The sequence below is a fragment of the Microcaecilia unicolor genome, chromosome 3 (genome assembly GCF_901765095.1).
Source record: "Microcaecilia unicolor chromosome 3, aMicUni1.1, whole genome shotgun sequence".
NCBI classification, from domain to species: domain Eukaryota; kingdom Metazoa; phylum Chordata; class Amphibia; order Gymnophiona; family Siphonopidae; genus Microcaecilia; species Microcaecilia unicolor.
Window position 1 is genome coordinate 60319618 of NC_044033.1, and position 21846 is coordinate 60341463.

General features: G+C 44.6%; 1 protein-coding gene across 1 annotated transcript in view; it reads left to right on the forward strand.

Moving 5' to 3' along the window:
• The window catches only part of CAPN8 (calpain 8), a 135580-nt gene that overhangs the window by 37481 nt on the left and 76253 nt on the right, over positions 1 to 21846 (forward strand). The window contains exons 6-10 of the mRNA XM_030195968.1: positions 5762 to 5845; positions 8578 to 8663; positions 11706 to 11780; positions 13872 to 14032; positions 20568 to 20743. Coding sequence (XP_030051828.1) covers positions 5762 to 5845; positions 8578 to 8663; positions 11706 to 11780; positions 13872 to 14032; positions 20568 to 20743 — 582 coding nt within the window. The remainder of the gene's footprint in view (positions 1 to 5761; positions 5846 to 8577; positions 8664 to 11705; positions 11781 to 13871; positions 14033 to 20567; positions 20744 to 21846) is intronic.

Sequence of the window (21846 nt, forward strand, 5' to 3'; positions counted from 1 at the left end):
ATGGAGATTGGTTAAAGCCTAAATCAGAGAAGATACACCTGCTTATTTGCAGATATTTTCAAACTTTACATAAGCTCATTTTCACTTTCTGATTAGTTATCACCATTTCTCTCACATTCTTGTTTTGCTCTGGCCACTGTTTGTCCCTGGAGCTGCACATAAAGTCTAAAACGTGGCCACCAGCCAGACTGATCCTCTGACATGAGCCTACATAAGCACATAAGCATTGCCATGCTGGGACAGACCAAGGGTTCATCGAGCCCAGCACCCTGTCACCAACAGCGGCCAAAAGAACAAGCAATTTGTCCCGCCCATCCTAGAAATACTGTATTCCCTCGTCTATTCAATAACATTCTATGGCTTTTTCCTCCAGGAAGCCGTCCAACCCTTTTTTGAAGTCCGCTAAGTTAACCACCTTAACCACCTTTTCCGGCAGCGAATTCCAGAGTTTAACTACACGTTGAGTGAAGAAAAAGTTCCTCCGATTTGTTTTAAATTTACCACACTGCAGCTTCATCGCATGCCCCCTTGTCCTAGTAACTCCATTTTTCTAATTGTGGTAACTATAATTTCTCATGCTGTAGATCAGAACTCATCCCTTAGCCTTTCTGGACACTGTAACTTGTATCCTGATCCTCAATGACAAAGTGATTAGGTACTCCTGCCCTCATGGTAACCACTGGTTTACTGTAGGCATGGGCACCCAGAAAGTGCCATTTTCAAGTTTGTTTTGTTTTTTTGGGGGGGAGGGAGGGGGATGAATGTTGTTAAAAGTCCGTACTAGATGTACTTAATGAATACTTCTTAAACAGTACATGCTATTTATACACAGTGCACACTTTTTTCCGATATTACCCATATTCATGTACTATTGGGAAACACCACCCCCAGACATCTTCTCTGCAAGGCAGTCCTCACTATGACTTCCTGCTAAAACACCTCTGAAAAGGATACTAAGGACATTTTCAATAACACCCAATAGTTGGAACTAACCCCGTCACCAATCTTCCCTCTACTCAGCGGTACTCATCAGAACTGCCAGAGTTTTCCCACATCCTGAAGGCCCTGCACCTTGATTTTGGGTCTAATGTATGAAATTCCTGTATTGTTTCTAATAATGGCCTGTACCTCTGTTTCAGCTTCGAAAAAGCCTACAAATTTTGTCTCTTAAAAGCCAAATTGAGATTCCTCCAATAATAGCCCACCCTTCCAGAATTCAGAGTAACTAGCACTGCTGTGTGCCCCCCCCCCCCTCCTCCTATGGCTGGATCTCTCTTCTTACTGTCTCTTATAGTTCTAGCACTGGGCTGATGTAGGGCCTTGCACAGCTACTCGAGGCCCCGCACTGGCCAAATGTTATAAAAGGAGGTAAGAAGAGAGATCTGGTCATTGTGGGAGGGAGGGGGAGAGTGGAGGAGAGCAATGCTGATTACCACGGGGGGGGGGGGGGCAGGGTGGAGGATAGAAATGCTGGATGGTGGTCATCGTGGGGAGGAGGGGTGGAGGAGAAAAATGGTGCCTCCAGTAATAGCAAAGCAAAACACACAGCGGTGGAAGGGAACCAAGTCCGAATGAGCAGCCCAAACCACAGTAGTAACAGCACCAAAACAAAGTTTATTAGGACCCTACATGGTCCATGTTTCGGCTACACGCCTTCCTCAGGGGTGTGGATAATTCAAATAAATGTAGCCCCATAGCTAATACCTGAGACCTCCAATGCAAGAAATTTATTATTCACCACATTATTTAAAATAGGCCCGACACGGCCATGTTTCACTCTCCTAAAGGGCTGCATCAGGGGCTAGCATATAACAACCCAGTGGTGCAGTAAAACTAATTCCACCTACTGGACTATAAAACAGCTCCTCTCCTGAGAAGCAGCAGCACAAAATGTAGTGAATAATACATTTCTTGCATTGGAGGCCTCAGGTATTAGCTATGGGGCTACATTTCTTTGAATTATCCACACCCCTGAGGAAGGCGTGTAGCCACAACATGGACTGTGTAGGGTCCTAATAAACTTTGTTTTGGTGCTCTTACTACTGTGGTTTGGGCTGCTCATTCAGACTTGGTTTTTTGCTTTGCTTGTTTTTTTTGTGGAAGACGTGGACCTCCTCTTTGGCCTCCATTAATAGTCCACGCTAGACTTCAGAAAATCCATTGTTTCTAATAATAGCTCGGGCATTTATTAGAAACAATACGGTAATTCTTTTTAAAAGATTTCTTACCACACTGAACAAGAAAAAACCTATGGCATGAGAGCTCATGATTTCTATTCTATTCTATGTTTTGTATACCGCTGCATTCAACATGGATTCATAGACAGCTAAATAGTGTATATTCCGAGAGACCTCAACATCTGAGAGAAAAATAATCAATTCAAACATAAAAAAATCCATCAATCCTCAAATAAATAAGTTTTCAAACCCTTTCTAAAATTGAAATATGAAGTTATTTGTATTAGTTCACAAAGTAATATGTTCCAAATTCTCTTTCTAGAGATTCCTCCCAATTTAGAGTGTCTATAAATCCCTAATTGACAGGAAAGATGCACACGTACCAAGAGGGATTACAGAATTTAAAAACCAAGAATAAAAACAAACAGTTTAGGAGATGGACTGAGCCCCCTGATCTTCATATCTGAATGCTTGAAGAAAATAATGAGTTTTTAATAAGTTCTTGAAATTTTTGTAAGATAACTCCTTGCAGAAGAGTGCTTAGTACAGATTTTTCCTGATGCCTAAATTCAAGCTCCATTTACTGAATCTGGCCCTGGGGGCCCTTTACTAAGCAGCGGTAAGCAGGGGCGTAGCCAGACACCCAATTTTGGGTGGGCCTGGACCTAAGATGAGTGGGCAGAAGAATCCCTTCATGTCCCACAGGTGATTTGGTCTCTCCTTCTCTCACCTGCATGCCATATGGTCTCTCAAACATCCCCCCTCTCCTGCATTCCTTTTAAACAGCAGATTTTCACCGGCAGCGAGCAGCAACTGATACACACTGCTAATGTTGGCCCCACAGCCTTCCCACTGATGCAATTTCCTGTTTCCGCGTAGGCGGGAATACATCGGAGGAAAGGCTTTGGGGCCAGTGCAAGTAGTATGTATCAGTCTCTGCTTGCTGCAGGTGAAGATCTGCTATTTACAAGGTGTGCAGGAGAGCTAGTTGGAAGTTTTCAACTGGTGGAGCTTGGGAGTCCCTGCCAGTCACATCATAGGTGTACTGCTACTGGGTGGGCCTCAGCCCAAAGTGGGTTGGCCTGGGCCTACCCAGGCCACCCTTGGCTACACCACTGGCAGGTAAGCCCACCACAGGTTTGCCACGTGCCAATCCGGAACTATTGCAGGAGCCTAGCTGTAGTTCCTACCCCTAGTGCATGTCATTTCTGGAGTTACAAAAATATGTCCTATTTTTATAATGCCAGAACTTAACTAGTGGTAATTGGGCAGCACCATTCACTGCCCAGTTATCACTGGGTTAGCGTAGGAGCTCTTACCCCCATCTCAATGGGCAGAGGTAAGGGCTCCCCACTGAAATGGCCATGCGGTAAGTGGTTCACTTACTGCATGGCCATTTTGTTTTTCCTAAAAATGGACAACCTTTTTACCTGCTATGATAAAAGGGGGGCCTCAGTGTGCGTCAAAAACACGTGCTGATGCTAGCGCAAGCCTCCTTTTGCCGCAGCTTAGTAAAAGGACCCCTAAGTGCATATTGCATGCACTCTTTAAGTACAGATTGGGCTAAATTCTATAAATGGTGCTTTAAAAATCAGTGATGAAAAACCACTCGTTTAGCGCGATTCTATAAACTACGCCTAAAGTTAAGCATAGTTTATAGAATATGCGTAGCAGCTGTTCTTGCGACTAAAAGGCCCACCCATTTAGGCCACCTAAAATTCGGCCTAAATGCCTGTTCCTAATTTAGGCACAGATCAGGTGTATTCTATAATATTATGCATAGTTTTTTTTTTTTTAATTCCCACGACCTGCCCATTCCATGCCCATGGCCACACCCCCTTTTCAACTGTGTGCATTAGAATTTATGGGCCCCACATTATAGAATATGCCTAGAAAGTTGTGCAAGTAAATTCTAATTAAAGCCAATTAGAGCTGCTAATTGGATGTTAAATACCAATTATTGGTGCTGATTGGCTTGTTAATCAATTGTTGTGCATGCAATTTGGCCATGTGGCCAAATTAGTGCGCACAACTTAAGGCGCCATATGTAGAATTTGGGGGATTGTGTTCACTCTTATTGGCAAACGGCATTTGTATGAAGTGAAAGTCCTTCTCTATGGCATATCCAGAACCAGAGGAGCCCTTTAATGCTTTGCTTGGCTAGCAAAATCAGCAGCTGAAAACTTCCAGCATGGCTCTGAGAGCACTGGACAGCATGTCCTCTTATTCTAGGGGGGGCATAGAAAATATTTTCATTAGTTTTTCTGTTTTTCTGCTTTATTTCATTGTGTTTGTGTCTGTCATTGTTAACGCTCACTTAGTGTGCATCAGAACTCTTTAAACTGAGCCAGAATAACAGAAAATAAACCAAAACAATGTTTAGTTGGATTGGATTTATTAGTTTTTTAGTCTGACCTTATCCAGAGTGGATTACAATAAAAACATTCATAAAATATACAATAAACAAAAATAGAAAAGCAGCAAAAACAAGACGTATCAAAAATACATCACTTAAACAGGACAATAAAAAGCCATAAACAAAAGAAAGTCTCTTAGGAGCTTCCAAAATGCTGGCTCGCAGGTCTTACATTTAGTTGTTGTTTTTGTATAATTTTGGATGGGAAACAATGCAATGTGAAATAGCAGATGTCACTGTTATATCACTGTCCTTTTACCACAGCAGCGTGCCTCTCTTCAGTGCCCACATGTGCACCGTTTTGAGGTGAATAACGACCCTACCCCCCCCCCCCCCCACACACACACACACCAAAAACACGTATCCTGTGGAATGGAAACAGCTCTATCCCCTATAATTCAGACAGGAGCAGGAAAGCTGAGAGATTCCTACTCTAAAAACACGCCAGCAGAGCAGACCGTGGGGTGAGCCGTCCGTGGACACCTCTGCTAGATCAGATTGTTTTAGGACAAATTGAACATAAATGGAGGGGGGGGGGGGGAGAGTTATTTCTCAGTCCATCTCTGCTTATTCTGTCCATCTTATCCACACAAATCTAAGTAGGATTTTGGGACTCACATGCAGGGCTGGCTGGCCCTATCATTGAGCGATTGTGTTTTTTGCACATAGTCCCACCTTTTAGCCCCATATTACAACCCCTTCAGTCTTATATGAATGAGATCACAATGAGTTTTTGCAGGTAGCCCACATCCCTCCGTATTGCCCCTGATGACATGAAATGGAGCACCCCAAGAATGGCACAGAACACGGAATCAGCGCATTGCCTAGCTGTCTGTTCTATCCCGGGATTCACAGAGATCTTTCTTTTCATGCTGCCTGGAGAGGTTCCAGGAAGTGAGAGGAACATGGGTATTACAGAAAGAAATAGAGGACACTTTGAATTTGTCTGAGGACTATTCTCCTGGGGTTTGCTTATTAATACAAGGCAAGAAATAGAAATATAACAAAGCAAACAAAAGAAAATGATACCTTTTTTATTGGACTAAATATGTTATTAAATCAAAATGCTCTCCGTTCTCTGTTCCTCTTCAGATCATAATTATCTATGTGGAAGTATCAAGTACTGGGAAACATACTCATATTATGTAAATGGATTTTTGCTTCATAGATTACCAGTGCATTAGAGACTGAAAACATCACAAGCCAGAAACTGGTGAAGGGCCATGCCTATTCTGTCACTGGAGCACAGGAGGTAAAGTCATCCACTTTCAAAAAGACAGAGCTATTTCTGGGAGGGAAGGGCCCTCTCTGTTTATAGAATCTTGCAAAGGAAGCACAGAGACCTCCATTAGGCAGGAGGACAGCAGGACAACTGACTGGGGCTTCAGCTGAGTTCTGTCCCTGGATGCTGTATGTTTAGCATCGTTAAACAGCATTAAGGGAATGTCATGTCTGCCCAGCAGCTCTCCAGTATGAACATGTACTCAAATGCATGAATCTGACATCTCACAGTGTCTCCTTTGTGGTTCATTACATGTAGATAGGGGTCAACCAAATGAGTTTGATACTTACCTGTGAATCATGTCAAATCTGCCTATCAGCAGGATCAGTATTACAGCTATTGAGGCCCAGAGCCCACCAGCAAGCTATGCCCACCTGTGGCTTTGGGTAGAGTTGTGGCCCCTTGAGGGATGGAGACTCAGGACAGTTGCCCTGGTTGCACCCTCCTAATGCCAGCCCTGTCTATTGGATATTTTTTTTTGTAGCATGACACCTATTTGTTTTTTTTTTTTTTTGTTTTGTTTAATTCTTATATACCACCTGCAAGCTGTTGAAGTGGTATCCATTCAGATAGGTTGGAATTTTCTATCCCTGACAGGTTCACAGTGTAAGGTTCCCCCCCCCCCCCCCAATGGTTGCTTTATTGAACTAGTAATTAGCAGAATACAAACTTAAAAACAAGGAAATAAAGAAGGGTGCAAAACCCATAAAATTACATAGAGAAATACAAGAAATACATGGTTAATTTTCCAAGTCATCACAACAAAGAATCTTCTGAATGTACAAAAACATTTTACCCCTTTTTAAATCCCCCTCCTTCCTTCTTCCAGCAATCCTACCTCCCCCTCCCTCCACAGTCTAAGTTTGTACCTGAAGCAGCAAAGGGTTAAGTGAATTGCCCAAATTTATAAGGAGCAAGTGTGGGATTTGAACCTGGTTCCTCCAGTTTTCAGTTCACTGTTCTGAGTATTAGGGCAAGGGGATGGGATGGGATTTGATATACCATCTTTCTGTGGTTACAATCAAAGTTGTTTACATTGTGATAAACATATTATATACAGGTACTTATTTTGTACCTGGGGCAATGGAGGGTTAAGTGATTTGCCCAGAGTCACTGGAGCTACAGTGGGAATCAAATGCAGTTCCCTTAGTTTGGGCCACCGCACTAATCATTAGGCTACTCCTACCTCCACTCCTTCATGACCTAACACCATATCATCAGGAGACTCTGGTTGAGTCATTGGATCAGGGGTTCTCAACTCAGTCCTTAGGACATACCAAGCCAGTCTGGTTTTCATGTTATCCACAATAAATAAGCATTAGATAAATTTGCATGCAGTGTTTCCATTATATGCAGATCTCTTTCATTCATATTTCTTTCATGTATATTCATTGTTGATATCTTGAAAACCTGACTGACTGGGTGTGTACCAAGGAGTGGGTTAAGAATCCCTGCATTAGATTAACAGAACTGCATAAAAAGTCCTGTGGCCTGGAACCTGAGAACCAGTACTGGGACCACCAAAGGTTTGGATCGGGGAAATCCATTCTAAGCCTATAAACCCAGTGGTTGTCAACCCAGTCTCTGAGGCAGACTCAGACAGTTGGGTTTTCAAGATATCTACAATGAAAATGCATGAGATAGATTTACATGCCAAGGGGGAAAGAGAAATGGGACTTGATATACTGCCTTTCTGAGGTTTTTGCAACTACATTCAAAGTGGTTTACATATATTCAGGTACTTATTTTGTACCAGGGGCAATGGAGGGTTAAGTGACTTGCCCAGAGTCACAAGGAGCTGCAGTGGGAATTGAACTCAGTTCCCCAGGATCAGAATCCACTGCACTAACCACTAGGCTACTCCTCCACTAGCAACATTCCATGTAGAAGCCTGCCCTTGCAGATCAGCGCGGCTGTGCAGGCTTCTGTTTCTGTGAGTCTGACGTCCTGCACTTACGTGCAGGACGTCAGACTCACAGAAACCTGCGCGGCTGCGTTGCTGATCTGCAAGGGCAGGCTTCTACATGGAATGTTGCTAGTGGAATAGCAACATTCCATGTAGAATCTCAAATAGTAGCAACAGAATCTCAATAGTAGCAACATTCCATGTAGAATCTCAAATAGGGAAAGGAAAATGGGACTTGATATACTGCCTTTCTGAGGTTTTTGCAACTACATTCAAAGTGGTTTACATATATTCAGGTACTTATTTTGTACCAGGGGCAATGGAGGATTAAGTGTCTTGCCCAGAGTCACAAGGAGCTGCAGTGGGAATCAAACTCATTTCCCCAGGATCAAAGTCCAGTGCACTACCCACTAGGCTACTCCTCCAATCAAGGAGGCAGTGTATGCAAATTTATCTCATGAATATTATGGATATCCTTGAAAACCCAACTGGCTGGGTCTGCCTCGAGGATTGGGTTGAGAACCCCTGCTATAAACCATCATACTGATGAGTTGGCTCCAGCAAGTTCTCTATATTTGAATCAGATTGCTGGTATTTAGGGTTTCTGTTACTCAGTGGATTTTTTTTCCAGTTTCCTTTACTAGATGTCAGTATATGAGTGGGGCTTCAGAGCTCTGTATGTTTAACACTAAGTCTCCTGTGAGTTCCTGGATCTCCTGCTTCTTGTAGCCTCTTGCGCATGCATGCGTGCGCCCTGTGCTTACTGAATGTTTGTTCTCTACTGTGACACCTGTAGGTGAGTTACCGTGGCCGAACAGAAAAACTAGTCAGACTCCGAAATCCTTGGGGTGAAGTGGAATGGACAGGAGCCTGGAGTGACAAGTAGGTTCAGTGAATACACATTCTCATTCTATAATAAAACCTCATTGAAAATGGGGGGGGGGGGGGGGGGGGGGAGGGGAGCACTCTGGTTGGTGCTATCACATGTGGATAGACAGTGTATGAAAGGCTCACAGGAAACCTACTGAAGCAGTGGTGCGCTAAACCGAAGTTTGTCCCCATAGAAATTGATGGCACCAAAAACGGGACTGAAGTACGGCATGCGGCTAAACAGAGCATGCGCTTATCCGATGTGCGCTTAAATGGAGTGCACTGTATATACAATGGGGGAGATTCTATATATGGTGCCTAAAAAATCGGAAATCAATTCTGACTAAACGTATTCTATAAGCGGCGCTTAGATTTAGGCATGGTTTATAGAATACGCTTAGTTGATATCTTAGCACCTAAAACTATGCGCCTCCATTTACACCAATGAAAGCATGGCGTAAATCCTGGCGTGTAGATTTAGGTGCACTGGACCATATTCTATAACTACGCACGTAAGTTTCAGAATGCCCATTTCTCCACCCATAACCATGCCCCTTTTTGCCTGTGCATGTTAGAAGTTAGGCGCAGTGCATTACAGAATGTGCTTAGCAAGTTGTGCGCGTAAATTATTGCCAATTAGTGCTCATTATTGCTTATTAAGCAGTTATCAACGCTGATTAGCTTGTTAAACCAAACGTTAAGCGCGTTGTTATAGAATATGCTTGGATTTATCTAGGCACGCTATGTAGAATCCGGGGGAATGTGCAATCAGCGTGAGACGCGCATCTAGCAGCCAATTTAGGCTCTGTTCTATAACTGAACATGGGCACCCAGACATCATTATAGAATATTATCTTACAGCACAGATTTTGGGTGCCTAACTTTTAGCACCCTTTCTAGAATTGCCACCTTAATGTTGTACAGCATGTCGCAGTTTGACATTTTGGATCTTTCTCATTATCTTTGGTGGACCTTGATCCTTTTAGCTATCTATCAAGTACAGCACTGTTTACAATGATTTTATTTTTCTTTCAATGCATTATTTTCCAAGGAGGAACTGTTATTTTTCTCTTTATCCTCTGTCCCTATATCTCTGCCAGTAGGATTCTTTCGGTAATAATTTTTGTTGAACAGTACTGTATTTGATCAATTTCTGTGATATCACTAAATGGCTCCTTTAGACAGGCATTGAATGGCCTTATTCATCTTATGTATGATACTCTTACTCTAGGTGTTAAATTCAAGTTGGGTAATCTTGTGGGAGGAGTAGCCTAATGTTTAGTGCGGTGGCCTGAGAACTAGGGAAACTGGGTTCGATTCCCATTTAGCCCCTTGCTACTGTGGGCCAGCCACTTAACCATCCATTGTCTCAGTTATAAAATAAGTATCTGTATATAATGTATAAACTGCTTTAATTCTAACCACAACAGAAAGGCAGTATATCAAGTCTCATCCCCTTTCCCTTCTTCTCGAACCCTGCGTATTTATGTATTTCCAAATAGGGTAGGAGCTCAACTGTTAGTTCCTCCACTTCTGGGTCTTTCTTCTGCTTTTCTTGTTCTTCAGTTGACATCTTAACTTGCCCTTCATTAGTCTCACTCTCTTGCAGTTCAGGACCTCATCTCTCCATCTCTATCCACAGGTGTCACTATGGGGTGTCAAGTGTCACCCCCCCCCCCCCCCCCAAATAGTTTGCCAACCCAGTTCTTGCGGCTATGGCTTCTCTGATTCTTCAGAATTGTACCTTTCTTCTACCTGCTGCTTCCTGTGCCACTGCTGCTTTCTGGCAATAAAGCAGAAAAAAGCTGTGAGGCCTTCCATCTTACCTGCACTGCTACAAACTCTGGTGCCGGTCTTGATCCCACCTCTCTCTGATGTCACTTCCTGTTTATGAGGAGTGGGATTGAGACGGGCACCGGCAGAACATGTAGCAGCGCACTTCTCTCTGCTTTATTGCCCAAAAGCAGCAGTGGCAGAGGAAGCAGCAGGTAGAAGAGTGGTACGATTCTGGAACAGGACCAGGGGAGGAGAGCAAATACTAGATTAGGGAGGCAGAAAAGCAAGTGGATATGCTTGTGCATGGTGGGGGGGGGGGGGGGGGGGGAGGTAGATGCTGCCTTATGCACACAGTGTTATGGAATAATGAGTCTGTGCACCCAATTTGGGCAGTGGGATTTACACTAGGTTTCAGCAGGTGTAAATCTGGTGCCCAGAGTTGGGCCCAGAAATCAGCACTAGGCACTATTCGATAAAGGGTGCTTATCCTTTATAGCAGTGGTTTAGCTACGTGGGGCCACGGGGGCCTGGGCCCCTGTAGATTTAGCCCTGGACCCCCCTGCCGATGACCCTCTCGACCCCCCCTCCCGCCACCAACCCTCCCCCGCCGCCGTCCGCTACCTTTGCTGGCGGGGAACCCCAACCCCCACCAGCCGAGGTCCTCTTCTTACGGCGCAAGGCTTTGTTCTGTTTCTGTGAGTCTGACATCCTGCACGTACAACGTGCAGGACGTCAGACTCACAGAAATACAACGAAGCCTTGCAGATCAGCCAGCAGCCACGTTGCTGGCTGATCTGCAAGGCTTCGTTGTGTTTCTGTGAGTCTGACGTCCTGCACGTACACCGTGCAGGACGTCAGACTCACAGAAACACAACGAAGCCTTGCGCCGGAAGAAGAGGACCTCGGCTGGCGGGGGTTGGGGTCCCCGCCATCAAAGGTAGGCGACGGCGGGGGAGGGTTGGTGGCGGGAGGGGGGTCGAGAGGGTCGGCGGCGGGGGGGGGTCAAAGTTGTTGGTGGTGGTGGCAGCGGCAGGGGGGGGTCGGCGGTGCCAGGGAGGGGCTCTAATGTGCCCCCTCACCTCGGGCTCTGGACCCCCCTCCCGCCGAAGTCTGGCTACGCCCCTGCTTTATAGAATAGCACCATTTATAGAAATCCCCCCATTCTGCCTGAACTTTATTAACCAGCTTGTAGTGAGCAACGTGAATGGGTGATACATGACTCCTCTATGATCAGGGGAAGGAAAGCTGACTGTGTGTGTTATTTTTTTCATTCTTTAGTGCTCCAGAATGGAATTATGTTGATCCAAAAGTGAAACGAGCCTTGGATAAGCAGTGTGATGACGGAGAGTTTTGGTGAGGAAGGTTCTCACTGTGTGTGATGCATTTTAAGGATATGATATATGCAGTTAGTCCAAAGGCTAAGGACCTAAATGTTAACGCTTCTTCTGTTGACACAGGTTGACACGGGTTGGCTCAGACTTCACAGTAATGTAGAGCCCAGATGGCCCTTGAATTTGCTATAAATTGCCACTTTTGAGTAGCTTTGTATTGTCTATGTGGGAGGGTCAGAGAGAATATAAGTTGACTAGCTTATTCAAGATGTTTATGTCTATTAGGAGATTTGCTAAAAAACACCCTAGTTGCACAGCAAATCAGGGCGATGAATAATACATAATAACAGTGGCGTTCCTAGGGGGGGAGCGGTGGGGGCGGTCCGCCCCAGGTGCACGCCGGTGGAGGGGTGCTGCGCGCACCTGTCCATCGTTCGTTCCATGCTCCCTCTGCCCCAGAACATCCTGTTCCGGGGCAGAGGGAGCATGGAATGAACGACAGAAAGGCGCGCGCAGCACCCCCCGCCCCCAGCGGTGTGCACCTGGGCGGGGGGTTCCTTCCCGGGGGGGTGTCCTTTCACCGGGGGGGGGGGGGGTCACGCTGCATCCGGGGGTGGGGCACATCGGCAATCCGCCCCGGGTGTCAGCCCCCTAGGAACGCCACTGCATAATAACCATAATAACTATTAAAAATAGGACAGAGATTCACAACCACACTAACCAAGCCATTCACAACCTTATATTAAGAGTCTGCCTGTCAGTCACGTTGGCCAGACTGCCAACTAAAGATGTCAAGTTCAACACAAGTGTAAAGGGATCTGTCGTTGCACTTTAACAATTCTTTGCCTCTCAATACTGAGTGCACCAGAAATTGCCATTGTGCAGTGTCGAGAACTTGAGAATTGTATATGGAGAATCCCTATATGGAATGACCTGCTGGTATTCTCCCTTGTTGGTAAAGGAAGTATCACATGGAGTGATGATAGACTAACAGGTTGGTGGAGTAGGAAAAGAAACTGGATGGCTTGATCTGTGTTTCTATCAGTATGCTATCACTTGGGGAGGAGAGTAGGAAAGAAAGCAAGCAGGGCTGTCCTGAGGGTTGTGAGAGTGGTGCGGCTGCACAGGGCACAAGGGAGATGAGGGTACATATATCACTCCCTGTCCGTTGTTTCCCCTCTGGTGGCTGCGGTACAGTGGGCATGTCAGGGGCATGCCACAAAGGTTGCAATTCCGGCTTGGGGTGCTCCTGAAAGCAAGAGCTAGCAGTAGGAGAGTCTGGTTGCCAGTGTGGAAGAGGAGCCAAAGGAGAAGTGGGGGTCCCCAGTCTGGGTCTTGTGGTAACAACCACAGGACTGGATGAAGGAGGAGGACAAGAAGAACAGCGTAAGCTAAGAGTACATCTCCCTGCATGCAATGGGAAAGTTCCAGGAAGCCTTATCAGTGTAGAAACCCAGATGCTGAACCACATACCTATATTTCAGTATTTTTTGCCCCTAGAACAATAAGGGATAAAAAGATACATGGATAAAGAAAGGATCTTGTAGTTAGGGATGTGAATTTGTTAGTATCTTAAAAAGTTTATGGTCTGATATTCCAAAAGATTTAACCAGATAGGAGAGGCACCTGCCTGATTAAATCACCGTGAGAGGGTCAGGAGGGGATATTCAGCGACATTTAAGTGTTCACTGCTGGGGCAGTTCAGGGAAGTAGAGTCTGGGTAGAGCCAGGATTTATGAGGCACCAATGTATTCAGTGTTGGTGCCTGCATAGATAACTGGGCAAGTAGCTTAAAGCTCCTATCATCTTAAATATTGGGGGGGGAGCTTCCATTATCCAGAAATATACATTTCCAAAATGATCTTGGTCCAAGTTGGTTTGTGTAAAAGGTGCTCCACTCTCTATTAGAAATGTAGCTAGTTTTCTATTCTAGGTTGGCGAAGCCTTCTTGAAGGAATGGTTAGTGGTGGGCCTAGAATTTGTCTGGCTTTCTGTTTCCTAATCTGTCTCTCGGGTTCTGGTGCTGGAGAGCAGATGAGAGGCCACATTCTGTCCGTACTGGCCCAGGCTGTAGTATCTGTGGCTCACTCTGCTTTTCTGCCCTTCGGCACAGGATGTCCTATTCAGACTTTTCTAGACAGTTTACTCAACTGGACATCTGTAACCTGACCCCTGACACCTTGACCAGTAATGAGCTCCACAAATGGAACACAAACCTATTCAGTGGCCACTGGCGCAGGGGATCCACAGCTGGAGGATGCCAGAACTATCCAGGTAAAGCCCACCAGGGCCAAACCTCTTCCTGTTTGTCATTTTCTCTCTCACTCCAATGTGTTTTACCAGCAGGTTACAAAGTGTAATGTGTCTTTTCCCATCACCCCACCAAAAGTCTCCCTTTGCTTTAAAAAATTCCAGTAAGCACAAATGATTTTAGTTGAAATATTTCACATTTTATTTTCAATAGCCCCTGGCATTTCCAGGACCATAATCAGGCAGGACTCTATAATCATGCACTTTTCTGACTTCAGGTGCAACTTTCTTTAAAATAATCCCCTTATTTTCATACCCCTGTTACTCTATCTTTTCTAACTATATGTTCCATCTTTGCTGACATCCTTTGCTGTCTATTAAAATATTTTATTGCATATAGTGTTGATGTTGTAATATACCATACTATGCCATACCTTGTATTGTTATTTGAATTATTTTACTGCTAACTGTCTATTGCCTATGTATGGCGTATTCTTGCTGTGCACCGCCTTGAGTGAATTTCTTCAAAAAGGCGATAAATAAATCCTAATAAATAAATTATAAAGCCCAGGGAAAGAAAGCATATTTGTGCCCCTCTATCCACCCCATTCCATCCTCCTCTTTCCCTCCACCATTGCACTCTTTCTCTCTCTCCTCTCTCGTGCATTTGGTAGAACTGCTGCATTCTTCCTGGCTCTTTATCCATTGCCACCACATACCTATATTTCAGTATTTCGGGGGGCCCACAAGGGGATATTTACTCTGAGTGGCTGCCCCTCTTATCCCTCCCCCTCCTCAGTTATGGCTCTGTGTACCTCATTCTTGAGATATGAATAGTCTGTCTAGAGCAGGGCTTCTTAGCCCAATCCTCGGGACACACCTATCCAATCAGGTTTTCAGGATACCCACAATGAATATGCATGAGATAGATTTGTATACAATGGAGGTAGTGAATATAAATTTACTCATGCATATTTATTATGGGTATCCTGAAAACCTCATTGACTAGGTGTGTACAGGGGGATCAACACCTCCTTCTTTCTGCTGGTTATATCCCTGTCTATGCAGCCTAGCATCCTTGTGGCCGTGGCCACCACCTTATTGCATTGTTTCATCACCTTGAGATCCTCAGACACCATCACCTCAAGATCATAGTAACATAGTAGATGACGGCAGAAAAAGACCTGCATGGTCCATCTAGTCTGCCCAAGATAAACTCATATCTTGAATTTGTACCTGTCTTTTTCAGGGCACAGACCGTATAAGTCTGCCCAGCAGTATTTCCCGCCTCCCAACCACCAGTCCCGTCTCCCATCACCGGCTCTGGTACAGACCGTATGTCTGCCCTCCCCTATCCTAGCCTCCCAACCACCAACCCCTCTTCCCTCCACCTGCTCCGCCACCCAATTTCAGCTAAGCTTCTGAGGATCCATTCCTGCTGCACAGGATTCCTTTATGCATATCCCACGCATGTTTGAATTCCGTTACCGTTTTCATCTCCACCACCTCCCGAGGGAGGGCATTCCAAGCATCTACCACCCTCTCCGTGAAAAAATACTTCCTGACATCTTTTTTGAGTCTGCCCCCCTTCAATCTCATTTCATGTCCTCTCGTTCTACCGCCTTCCCATCTCCGGAAAAGATTTTTTTGCGGATTAATACCTTTCAAGTATTTGAACGTCTGTATCATATCACCCCTGTTCCTCCTTTCCTCCAGGGTATACATATTCCCTCTCCTGAGCTGTACTTATCAATCTGTTTCCTCCTATCTGGTACATATCCTTTGGATTTCTGCACCCCAAATGCATCAGTCTGCAATTCTTGGCATTAAATTTTAACTGACAAAGTTTTGACCATTCTTCTCATTTTTGGAGATCTCCCGCTGGGGTATCCACTCTATTGGCTATCTTTGTGTCATCTGCAAAAAAGGCAAACTTTTCCTTCTAACCCTTCAGCAATGTCTCTCAGAAATATATTAAACAGGGATTCTTTTTTGGGTGTTAGGGGGGCTGGAGGTCCACCAGCCTCCAGCCACCCGGGCCCTCATGTCAGGGGGGTTGGAGGTCCACCGGGGGGGGGGGGGGACAGTAGGCCACCAGGGCCTTGATTGCTTTGGGGGGGATTTATGGGGCCTGCAAGCATGCAAATGCATGCTGGACAGGGCCCCCATTCCTCCCCAATACTCCACAAACCCATTGCGTTCAGAGCTGACAAGTGCAATATTAGACGCACTCGCCAGCTCTGATCATCGGGCAGGAGCAAACGCGGGCACTAGTACAGCTCTGTTGGCCTCTAGCGCCCGTGTTTGATTCTGATCATTGGGGCATTAATGCATGGAGCACCCGTGCTATCAAAACATGTAAAGCAGTGTGGTCCAAATAAAAAAAGAACTGTTGCAGCAGTGTGACCTCCCCCCTCCCCCCCCTGCATCTCTTCCTCAATCCAATCCCCCCTAGTTAAGGTTCCATAGCTTTGGGCCCCTCACCTCAATTCAACCCCCCAGTCACAAGTCCATCTCCTACAGACTTCCCCCATAATCCAACCCCCCCAACACAACCTGATCACTACCCAACCCTCCTCCTGATGCAACAACCCCGCCCCCCTGGGACTTACCTGAGGGTCTGGATTGGTAGTTCAGTTTAGTAACTCCCCTCCCCCCCTCCCACACCCCAGGAGTTTATTGTAGAAGTACCTCCATATATAAATAGCACTACTTACACATGGAGATCCACACCATGCAGAGATTTCAAGAGGGATAGTTTGGGCATGGCTTGATTGGACCAAAAATCTACATGTATATTCCCCATTTTACAATGGAAATATGTGTATATGGGAAAAATTCCCCATTGGGTTTTGCACTAGATCAGAGGCATGCACAGATTTTTTTTTAATAATGTTAGTTTTGGCCAGTGTTTTACCTAATGGATTGAGTAATTCTTCCTAAGCAGTTAATATGTCTGAGTTTAAAAAAGATTTGGACAAGTTCCTGGAGGAAAATCTTATAAACTGCTATAAAGGTAGACATAGGGAAAGCTACTACTGATTCCTGAGGTCAAGCAGGGAATCTAGCTACTCCTTGGGATTCTGCTAGGTACTTGTGACCTGGATTGGCTATTGTTGGAAGCAAGATATTGGGCTTGATGGACTGTCGGTCTGATCCAGTATGGCTATTCATATGTTCTCGTCCCCCATTGTTTATTTCTGCCTCTAAAACTAAATAAAAATTGTGGCTTCACTACTTAATTTGTACCTACTGTGGCTCAATGTAACTTGCCTTGGAAAAAGGGGCTCAGGCCCAGGTCTATCCAAAATTGGCTTCAGGGTACACCGCTGTGGCCTGGATGTCTCAATTCTGATCTCTATAACCTATCTAAAATGGGCCTTTGCATTACTTTAGTTGAGTTAAGAATCACCACTCAAAAAAAGTCTTGGAATCATTGTGGACAATATATTGCAATGTTCAGTCCAGTGTGCTGCAGCAGCAAAAGAAGCCACTGTTGGAAACAGGATACTGAGCTTGATGGACCTTTGGTCTATCCCAGTATGGCAACACTTACGTACAAGCTGAAGAGCACTCCTTCACAAGCTTAGTTTGCTTTTTCTGTTTTTTTTTTCTCATTTTGAAGTCACAATGTTCTGGTCCCTTCAACTTGAAGATAAATGAAAAGGGATGGAGAATATTTTCATGCCTCTGTATTGGTCCCTGCTGCAACTGCACTTTGAGTAACTGGTAACCACATCTGAAATAAGGATATAGTGCAACTAGAAAAGTTTCAGAAAAAGATGACAAAAATGATAAAGGAGATAGAACATCTCCCTTATGAAGAGAGGCTAAACAGGTTATTTTATTTATTTATTTATTTATTTATTTGTAGCATTTATACCCCGCTCGATGGCAGGCTCAGTGCGGCTTACAATAAATGGGAACAAATTATAACAGAGATGACATAGGTTCGGTGCGGCTTACAATAAATGGGAATAAGGTGTATCAGAGATAACATAGGATATGGATACATCATTTCACAGAGATACAAATTGTATAGGGAGTGAGAAGACGAAGGGATATGGGGGCAGGATAAGGTGTCCACCATGGAGGAAGGGACGGAAGAGAGAGATGCTTGAGAACATGGAGGGGGGGATGAGGGAGGGAAGGACAGAGATGCTGGAGATCTTGGTGGTTGAAAGGGAGGGAAGGAGAGAAATGCTGAACACCATGGAATGGTAGGGAAAGGTTGGAAGGAGGGTTGGGGGTGGAGCTTGGGCACCCCTAAACAAAAAAGTGTTCTACTACTCCTATCCAGGTCCACCCCTGGCCTGCCTCAGCAATAAACTGGATAATGGTCTCAGGTACTGTGAGAGCAATTTAATCAGGCAGGAGCCTCTCCTGCCCAGTTAAATCATTTTGAATATTGAACATAACAATTTTAGTGGTGTGTGGTAAAAATGTACAGATAACTTCCAAACAAGGTAGCCTCTTTTCCAAAATGTGTTGGAAATAGTACTTTAACACCTTAACATATAAATGAAGTACAATCTTAAATATTCTTGAAAAGGGAAAAAGTCTCAGTTCCCACTCCTCCACACTTACTTATATATAAGAGGTGATAGGATCTTTAGCGGGTTTAAGCTCTTCACAGGCATAAAAAACCCTTTTCAGAAAAGATTGTTAAAACTTCATTTATCTTCAAGTTGAAGGGACCAGAACATTGTGACTTCAAAATGAGAAAAAAAACCACAAAATCAAACTAAGCTTGTGAAGGAGTGCTCTTCAGCTTGTACGAAGTACATAAGTGTTGCCATACTGGGACAGACTGAAGGTCCATCAAGCCCAGTATCCTGTTTCCAACAGTGGCCCATCCAAGTCACAAGTACCTGGCAAGATCCCCAAACAGTACAATATATTTTATGCTGCTTATCCCAGAAATAAGCAGTGGATTTTCCCAAGTCCATTTTAATAATGACTTATGGACTTTTCTTTTAGGAAGCAATCCAAACATTTTTTAAAACCCCGCTAAGCTAACTGCTTTTACCACATTCTCTGGCAACGAATTCCAGAGTTTAATTACACGCTGAGTGAAGAAATATTTTCTCTGATTCGTTTTAAATTTACTGCTTTGTAGCTTCATTGCGTGCCCCCTAGTCCTAGTATCTCCCTTGTTGGCTGGCTTTAAATTTGGAATAAGGTCTCTGGCAGGCCCACAGAACTCACTTGGAAAATGAAGGAGGGAGGCTGGAATAGAGTATAACTAAAACTCCAATTATTTGATCCTTCCCAAGTACCAAAATATATACAGTACAAGAATGTGAAAATGGGGAAGCAAACAGTCCAACAAAACAAAGTAAGTTATTTGCAAAAGGTATCTAACATGTTTGAGGTATTTAGAGTCCTTGCTGAGCTCCCTTCTCTATTCTCACATATCTCGTACAGTTCTTTACTGATGGACAGGTGCTGCACCCCTCTGAGTACATATTTAGGCACTCAGCTCTAGTAAATATTCAAAGAAGCCAATTTGGGAGCATAGCTCTCAAATTTAGGAGAATAAACCCTTTGAATATCAGGCCCTACCTTGTTGGAAGTTCTTTGCACCTAGCTGCTCCCACTATTCCGAGTCTCAGTAAATTGGGGTATTTCTGCTGCGTTCATCCTTTTCAGAGCCCCCATGCAGAGGACAGACACCTCAAGGACAGACCGGGTAAAAATAGTGTGAGAGGGAGAGGGGAGGATCTATATGTAATACGGCACACTTCCTATTTCAAGGAAGGAAGGAAATATATTAGAATAGCCCCAAAAAGGAAACAGCAGAGCTCAGCAGGAAAGAGGCTATTAAAGGTCCAGCTGGTAGATCTTCTTGAATGAGGCAGCAGTTTCACTACAGATATGCAATAAATAGTTTGTGATGAGGATAAATGGTAATGAAGGAGTCCATCCCACAGTCCACCTGAAGGGGATGATGCAGGGGCGTAGCTACATGGGGCCACGGAGGCCTGGGCCTCCCAGATTTGCACAGGGGCCTGGCCCCCGCCGACCCTTTTGACCCCCCCCCTTCCCACTGCCACTAACCCTCCCCCGCCGCCGCCATCGGGTACCTGTGCTGGCGGGGGAGGGTTAGCGGTCGCGGGAAGGGGGGGTCGAAAGGGTCAGGACGACTCACACAGAAGAAACAGAATCCTAGGCTTCCACATCAGCTGCAGCAATGCGCCAGCCTGGGGACTGGCTGAGGAGGACTTCAGCTGGCAGGGGTTGGGGACCCCCGCCAGCATGGGTACCTGACGACGGTGGCAGCGGGGGACTCGGGGGAGGGTTGGCGGTGGCAGGAAGGGGGGGTCGAAAGGGGAGGGGTGCTGGGGGGATCAAAGGTGGTGGGGGGGTCTATGGCGCTGGGGGGGGGGCTAAAATGTGCCCCCTCACCTCGGGCTCTGGCCCCCCCCTGGTGATGGACTGTCTGATGTGACCATACAAGATGGGGCTGGGGCAGAGCTGCAGAGAGAAGGAAGGAAGGAGGTCTGAACAGGTAAAGAGAGGCATGATGGAGCCCCAACACTGTCAAATTTTCTTCTAGCAACGTACTGGACCAACCCCCAGTTTAAAATTCAGCTGACTGAGCCAGATCATGACCACGAGGGGAGTGGGCAGGAGCCCTGCTGCACCGCCGTAGTGGGCCTTATGCAAAAGAACCGCAGGAGGCAGAGGAGGATTGGAGAAGACCTGCTCAGTATTGGCTACACGCTGTACAAGGTGAGCATGTGACACACTGTAGTGCAACGTTCTATCACTATAGCAAAATGCACTGAGTAAATGTGTTATGTACTGTATTCCATTGTAGTTGGGGTTACAAAATCAAATAATAATCACAATTTGAAATATGACAGATATGGATTATAATATAAGCACACAGCCATATCAACAAAATGTACTGAGTAAATGTGTTATGTATTGTATCCCATTGTAGTGGGGGTTACAAAATCAAATATCAATTATAATATGAACACACAGTCATATCAACAATATAAAAATGACAAGCCATAACATATAGTCATCATATAACAATGTATAAACCAATGAACTAAAATACCAAATAATAAAGATCACTTTAAAGCTTTGTTACCAATATAGACATTAAGGGGGTCTTTTACTAAGCCATGGTAGCGTTTTTAGCTCAAGGTAGAAATCAGCTGGCGTCTCAGCATTTACCGCCAGCTGATTTGTACCATCAGCTAAAAATGCTACTGTGACTTAGTGAAAGACCCCCCCCTAACTCATTTATGGACCAGTAGAGCAGTGACTTTATTGTTTCGTTCATTCTCTGTCTTTAATCTTCCATCTCTGCATGCTATTCAGCAAACCTTAAAATCCATTCGATGTACAACAGTCCCATATGATCCACTGCTGTTACCTTAAATATTATTTGAGAGGAAATAAAATATTTTATATATTATATTTCTCTATAGGAACAGAATGTGTTACAGTTCTAATATAATATTTAAGAATAGAGGGAATTGCTCAGAGCATGTGGTCACAACATGTGCCGTATTTCTAAATTTTAAGATATATTTTGATTCTAGATTCTATTCTCCACGAATTACCTATAAGGTAATAAGATTTACAATTGCAAGAATAAAGGGGAATTAAATATGATAATCGTTGAATTACATTAACCTGCAATGCAAGGTTTAAGAATATGTGCTCAGACCATATATTTAACTTTAAAAAGGTTTATTTACAATACAGGTAATGTAATAATGTTACAAGTGAGAGGTAGCTTTAAGGATCTTGGTCACAGGAGAAATTTGCTTAAACAAGATAACAGGTTTGAATCATAAGTTAACTTACAAAGTCTT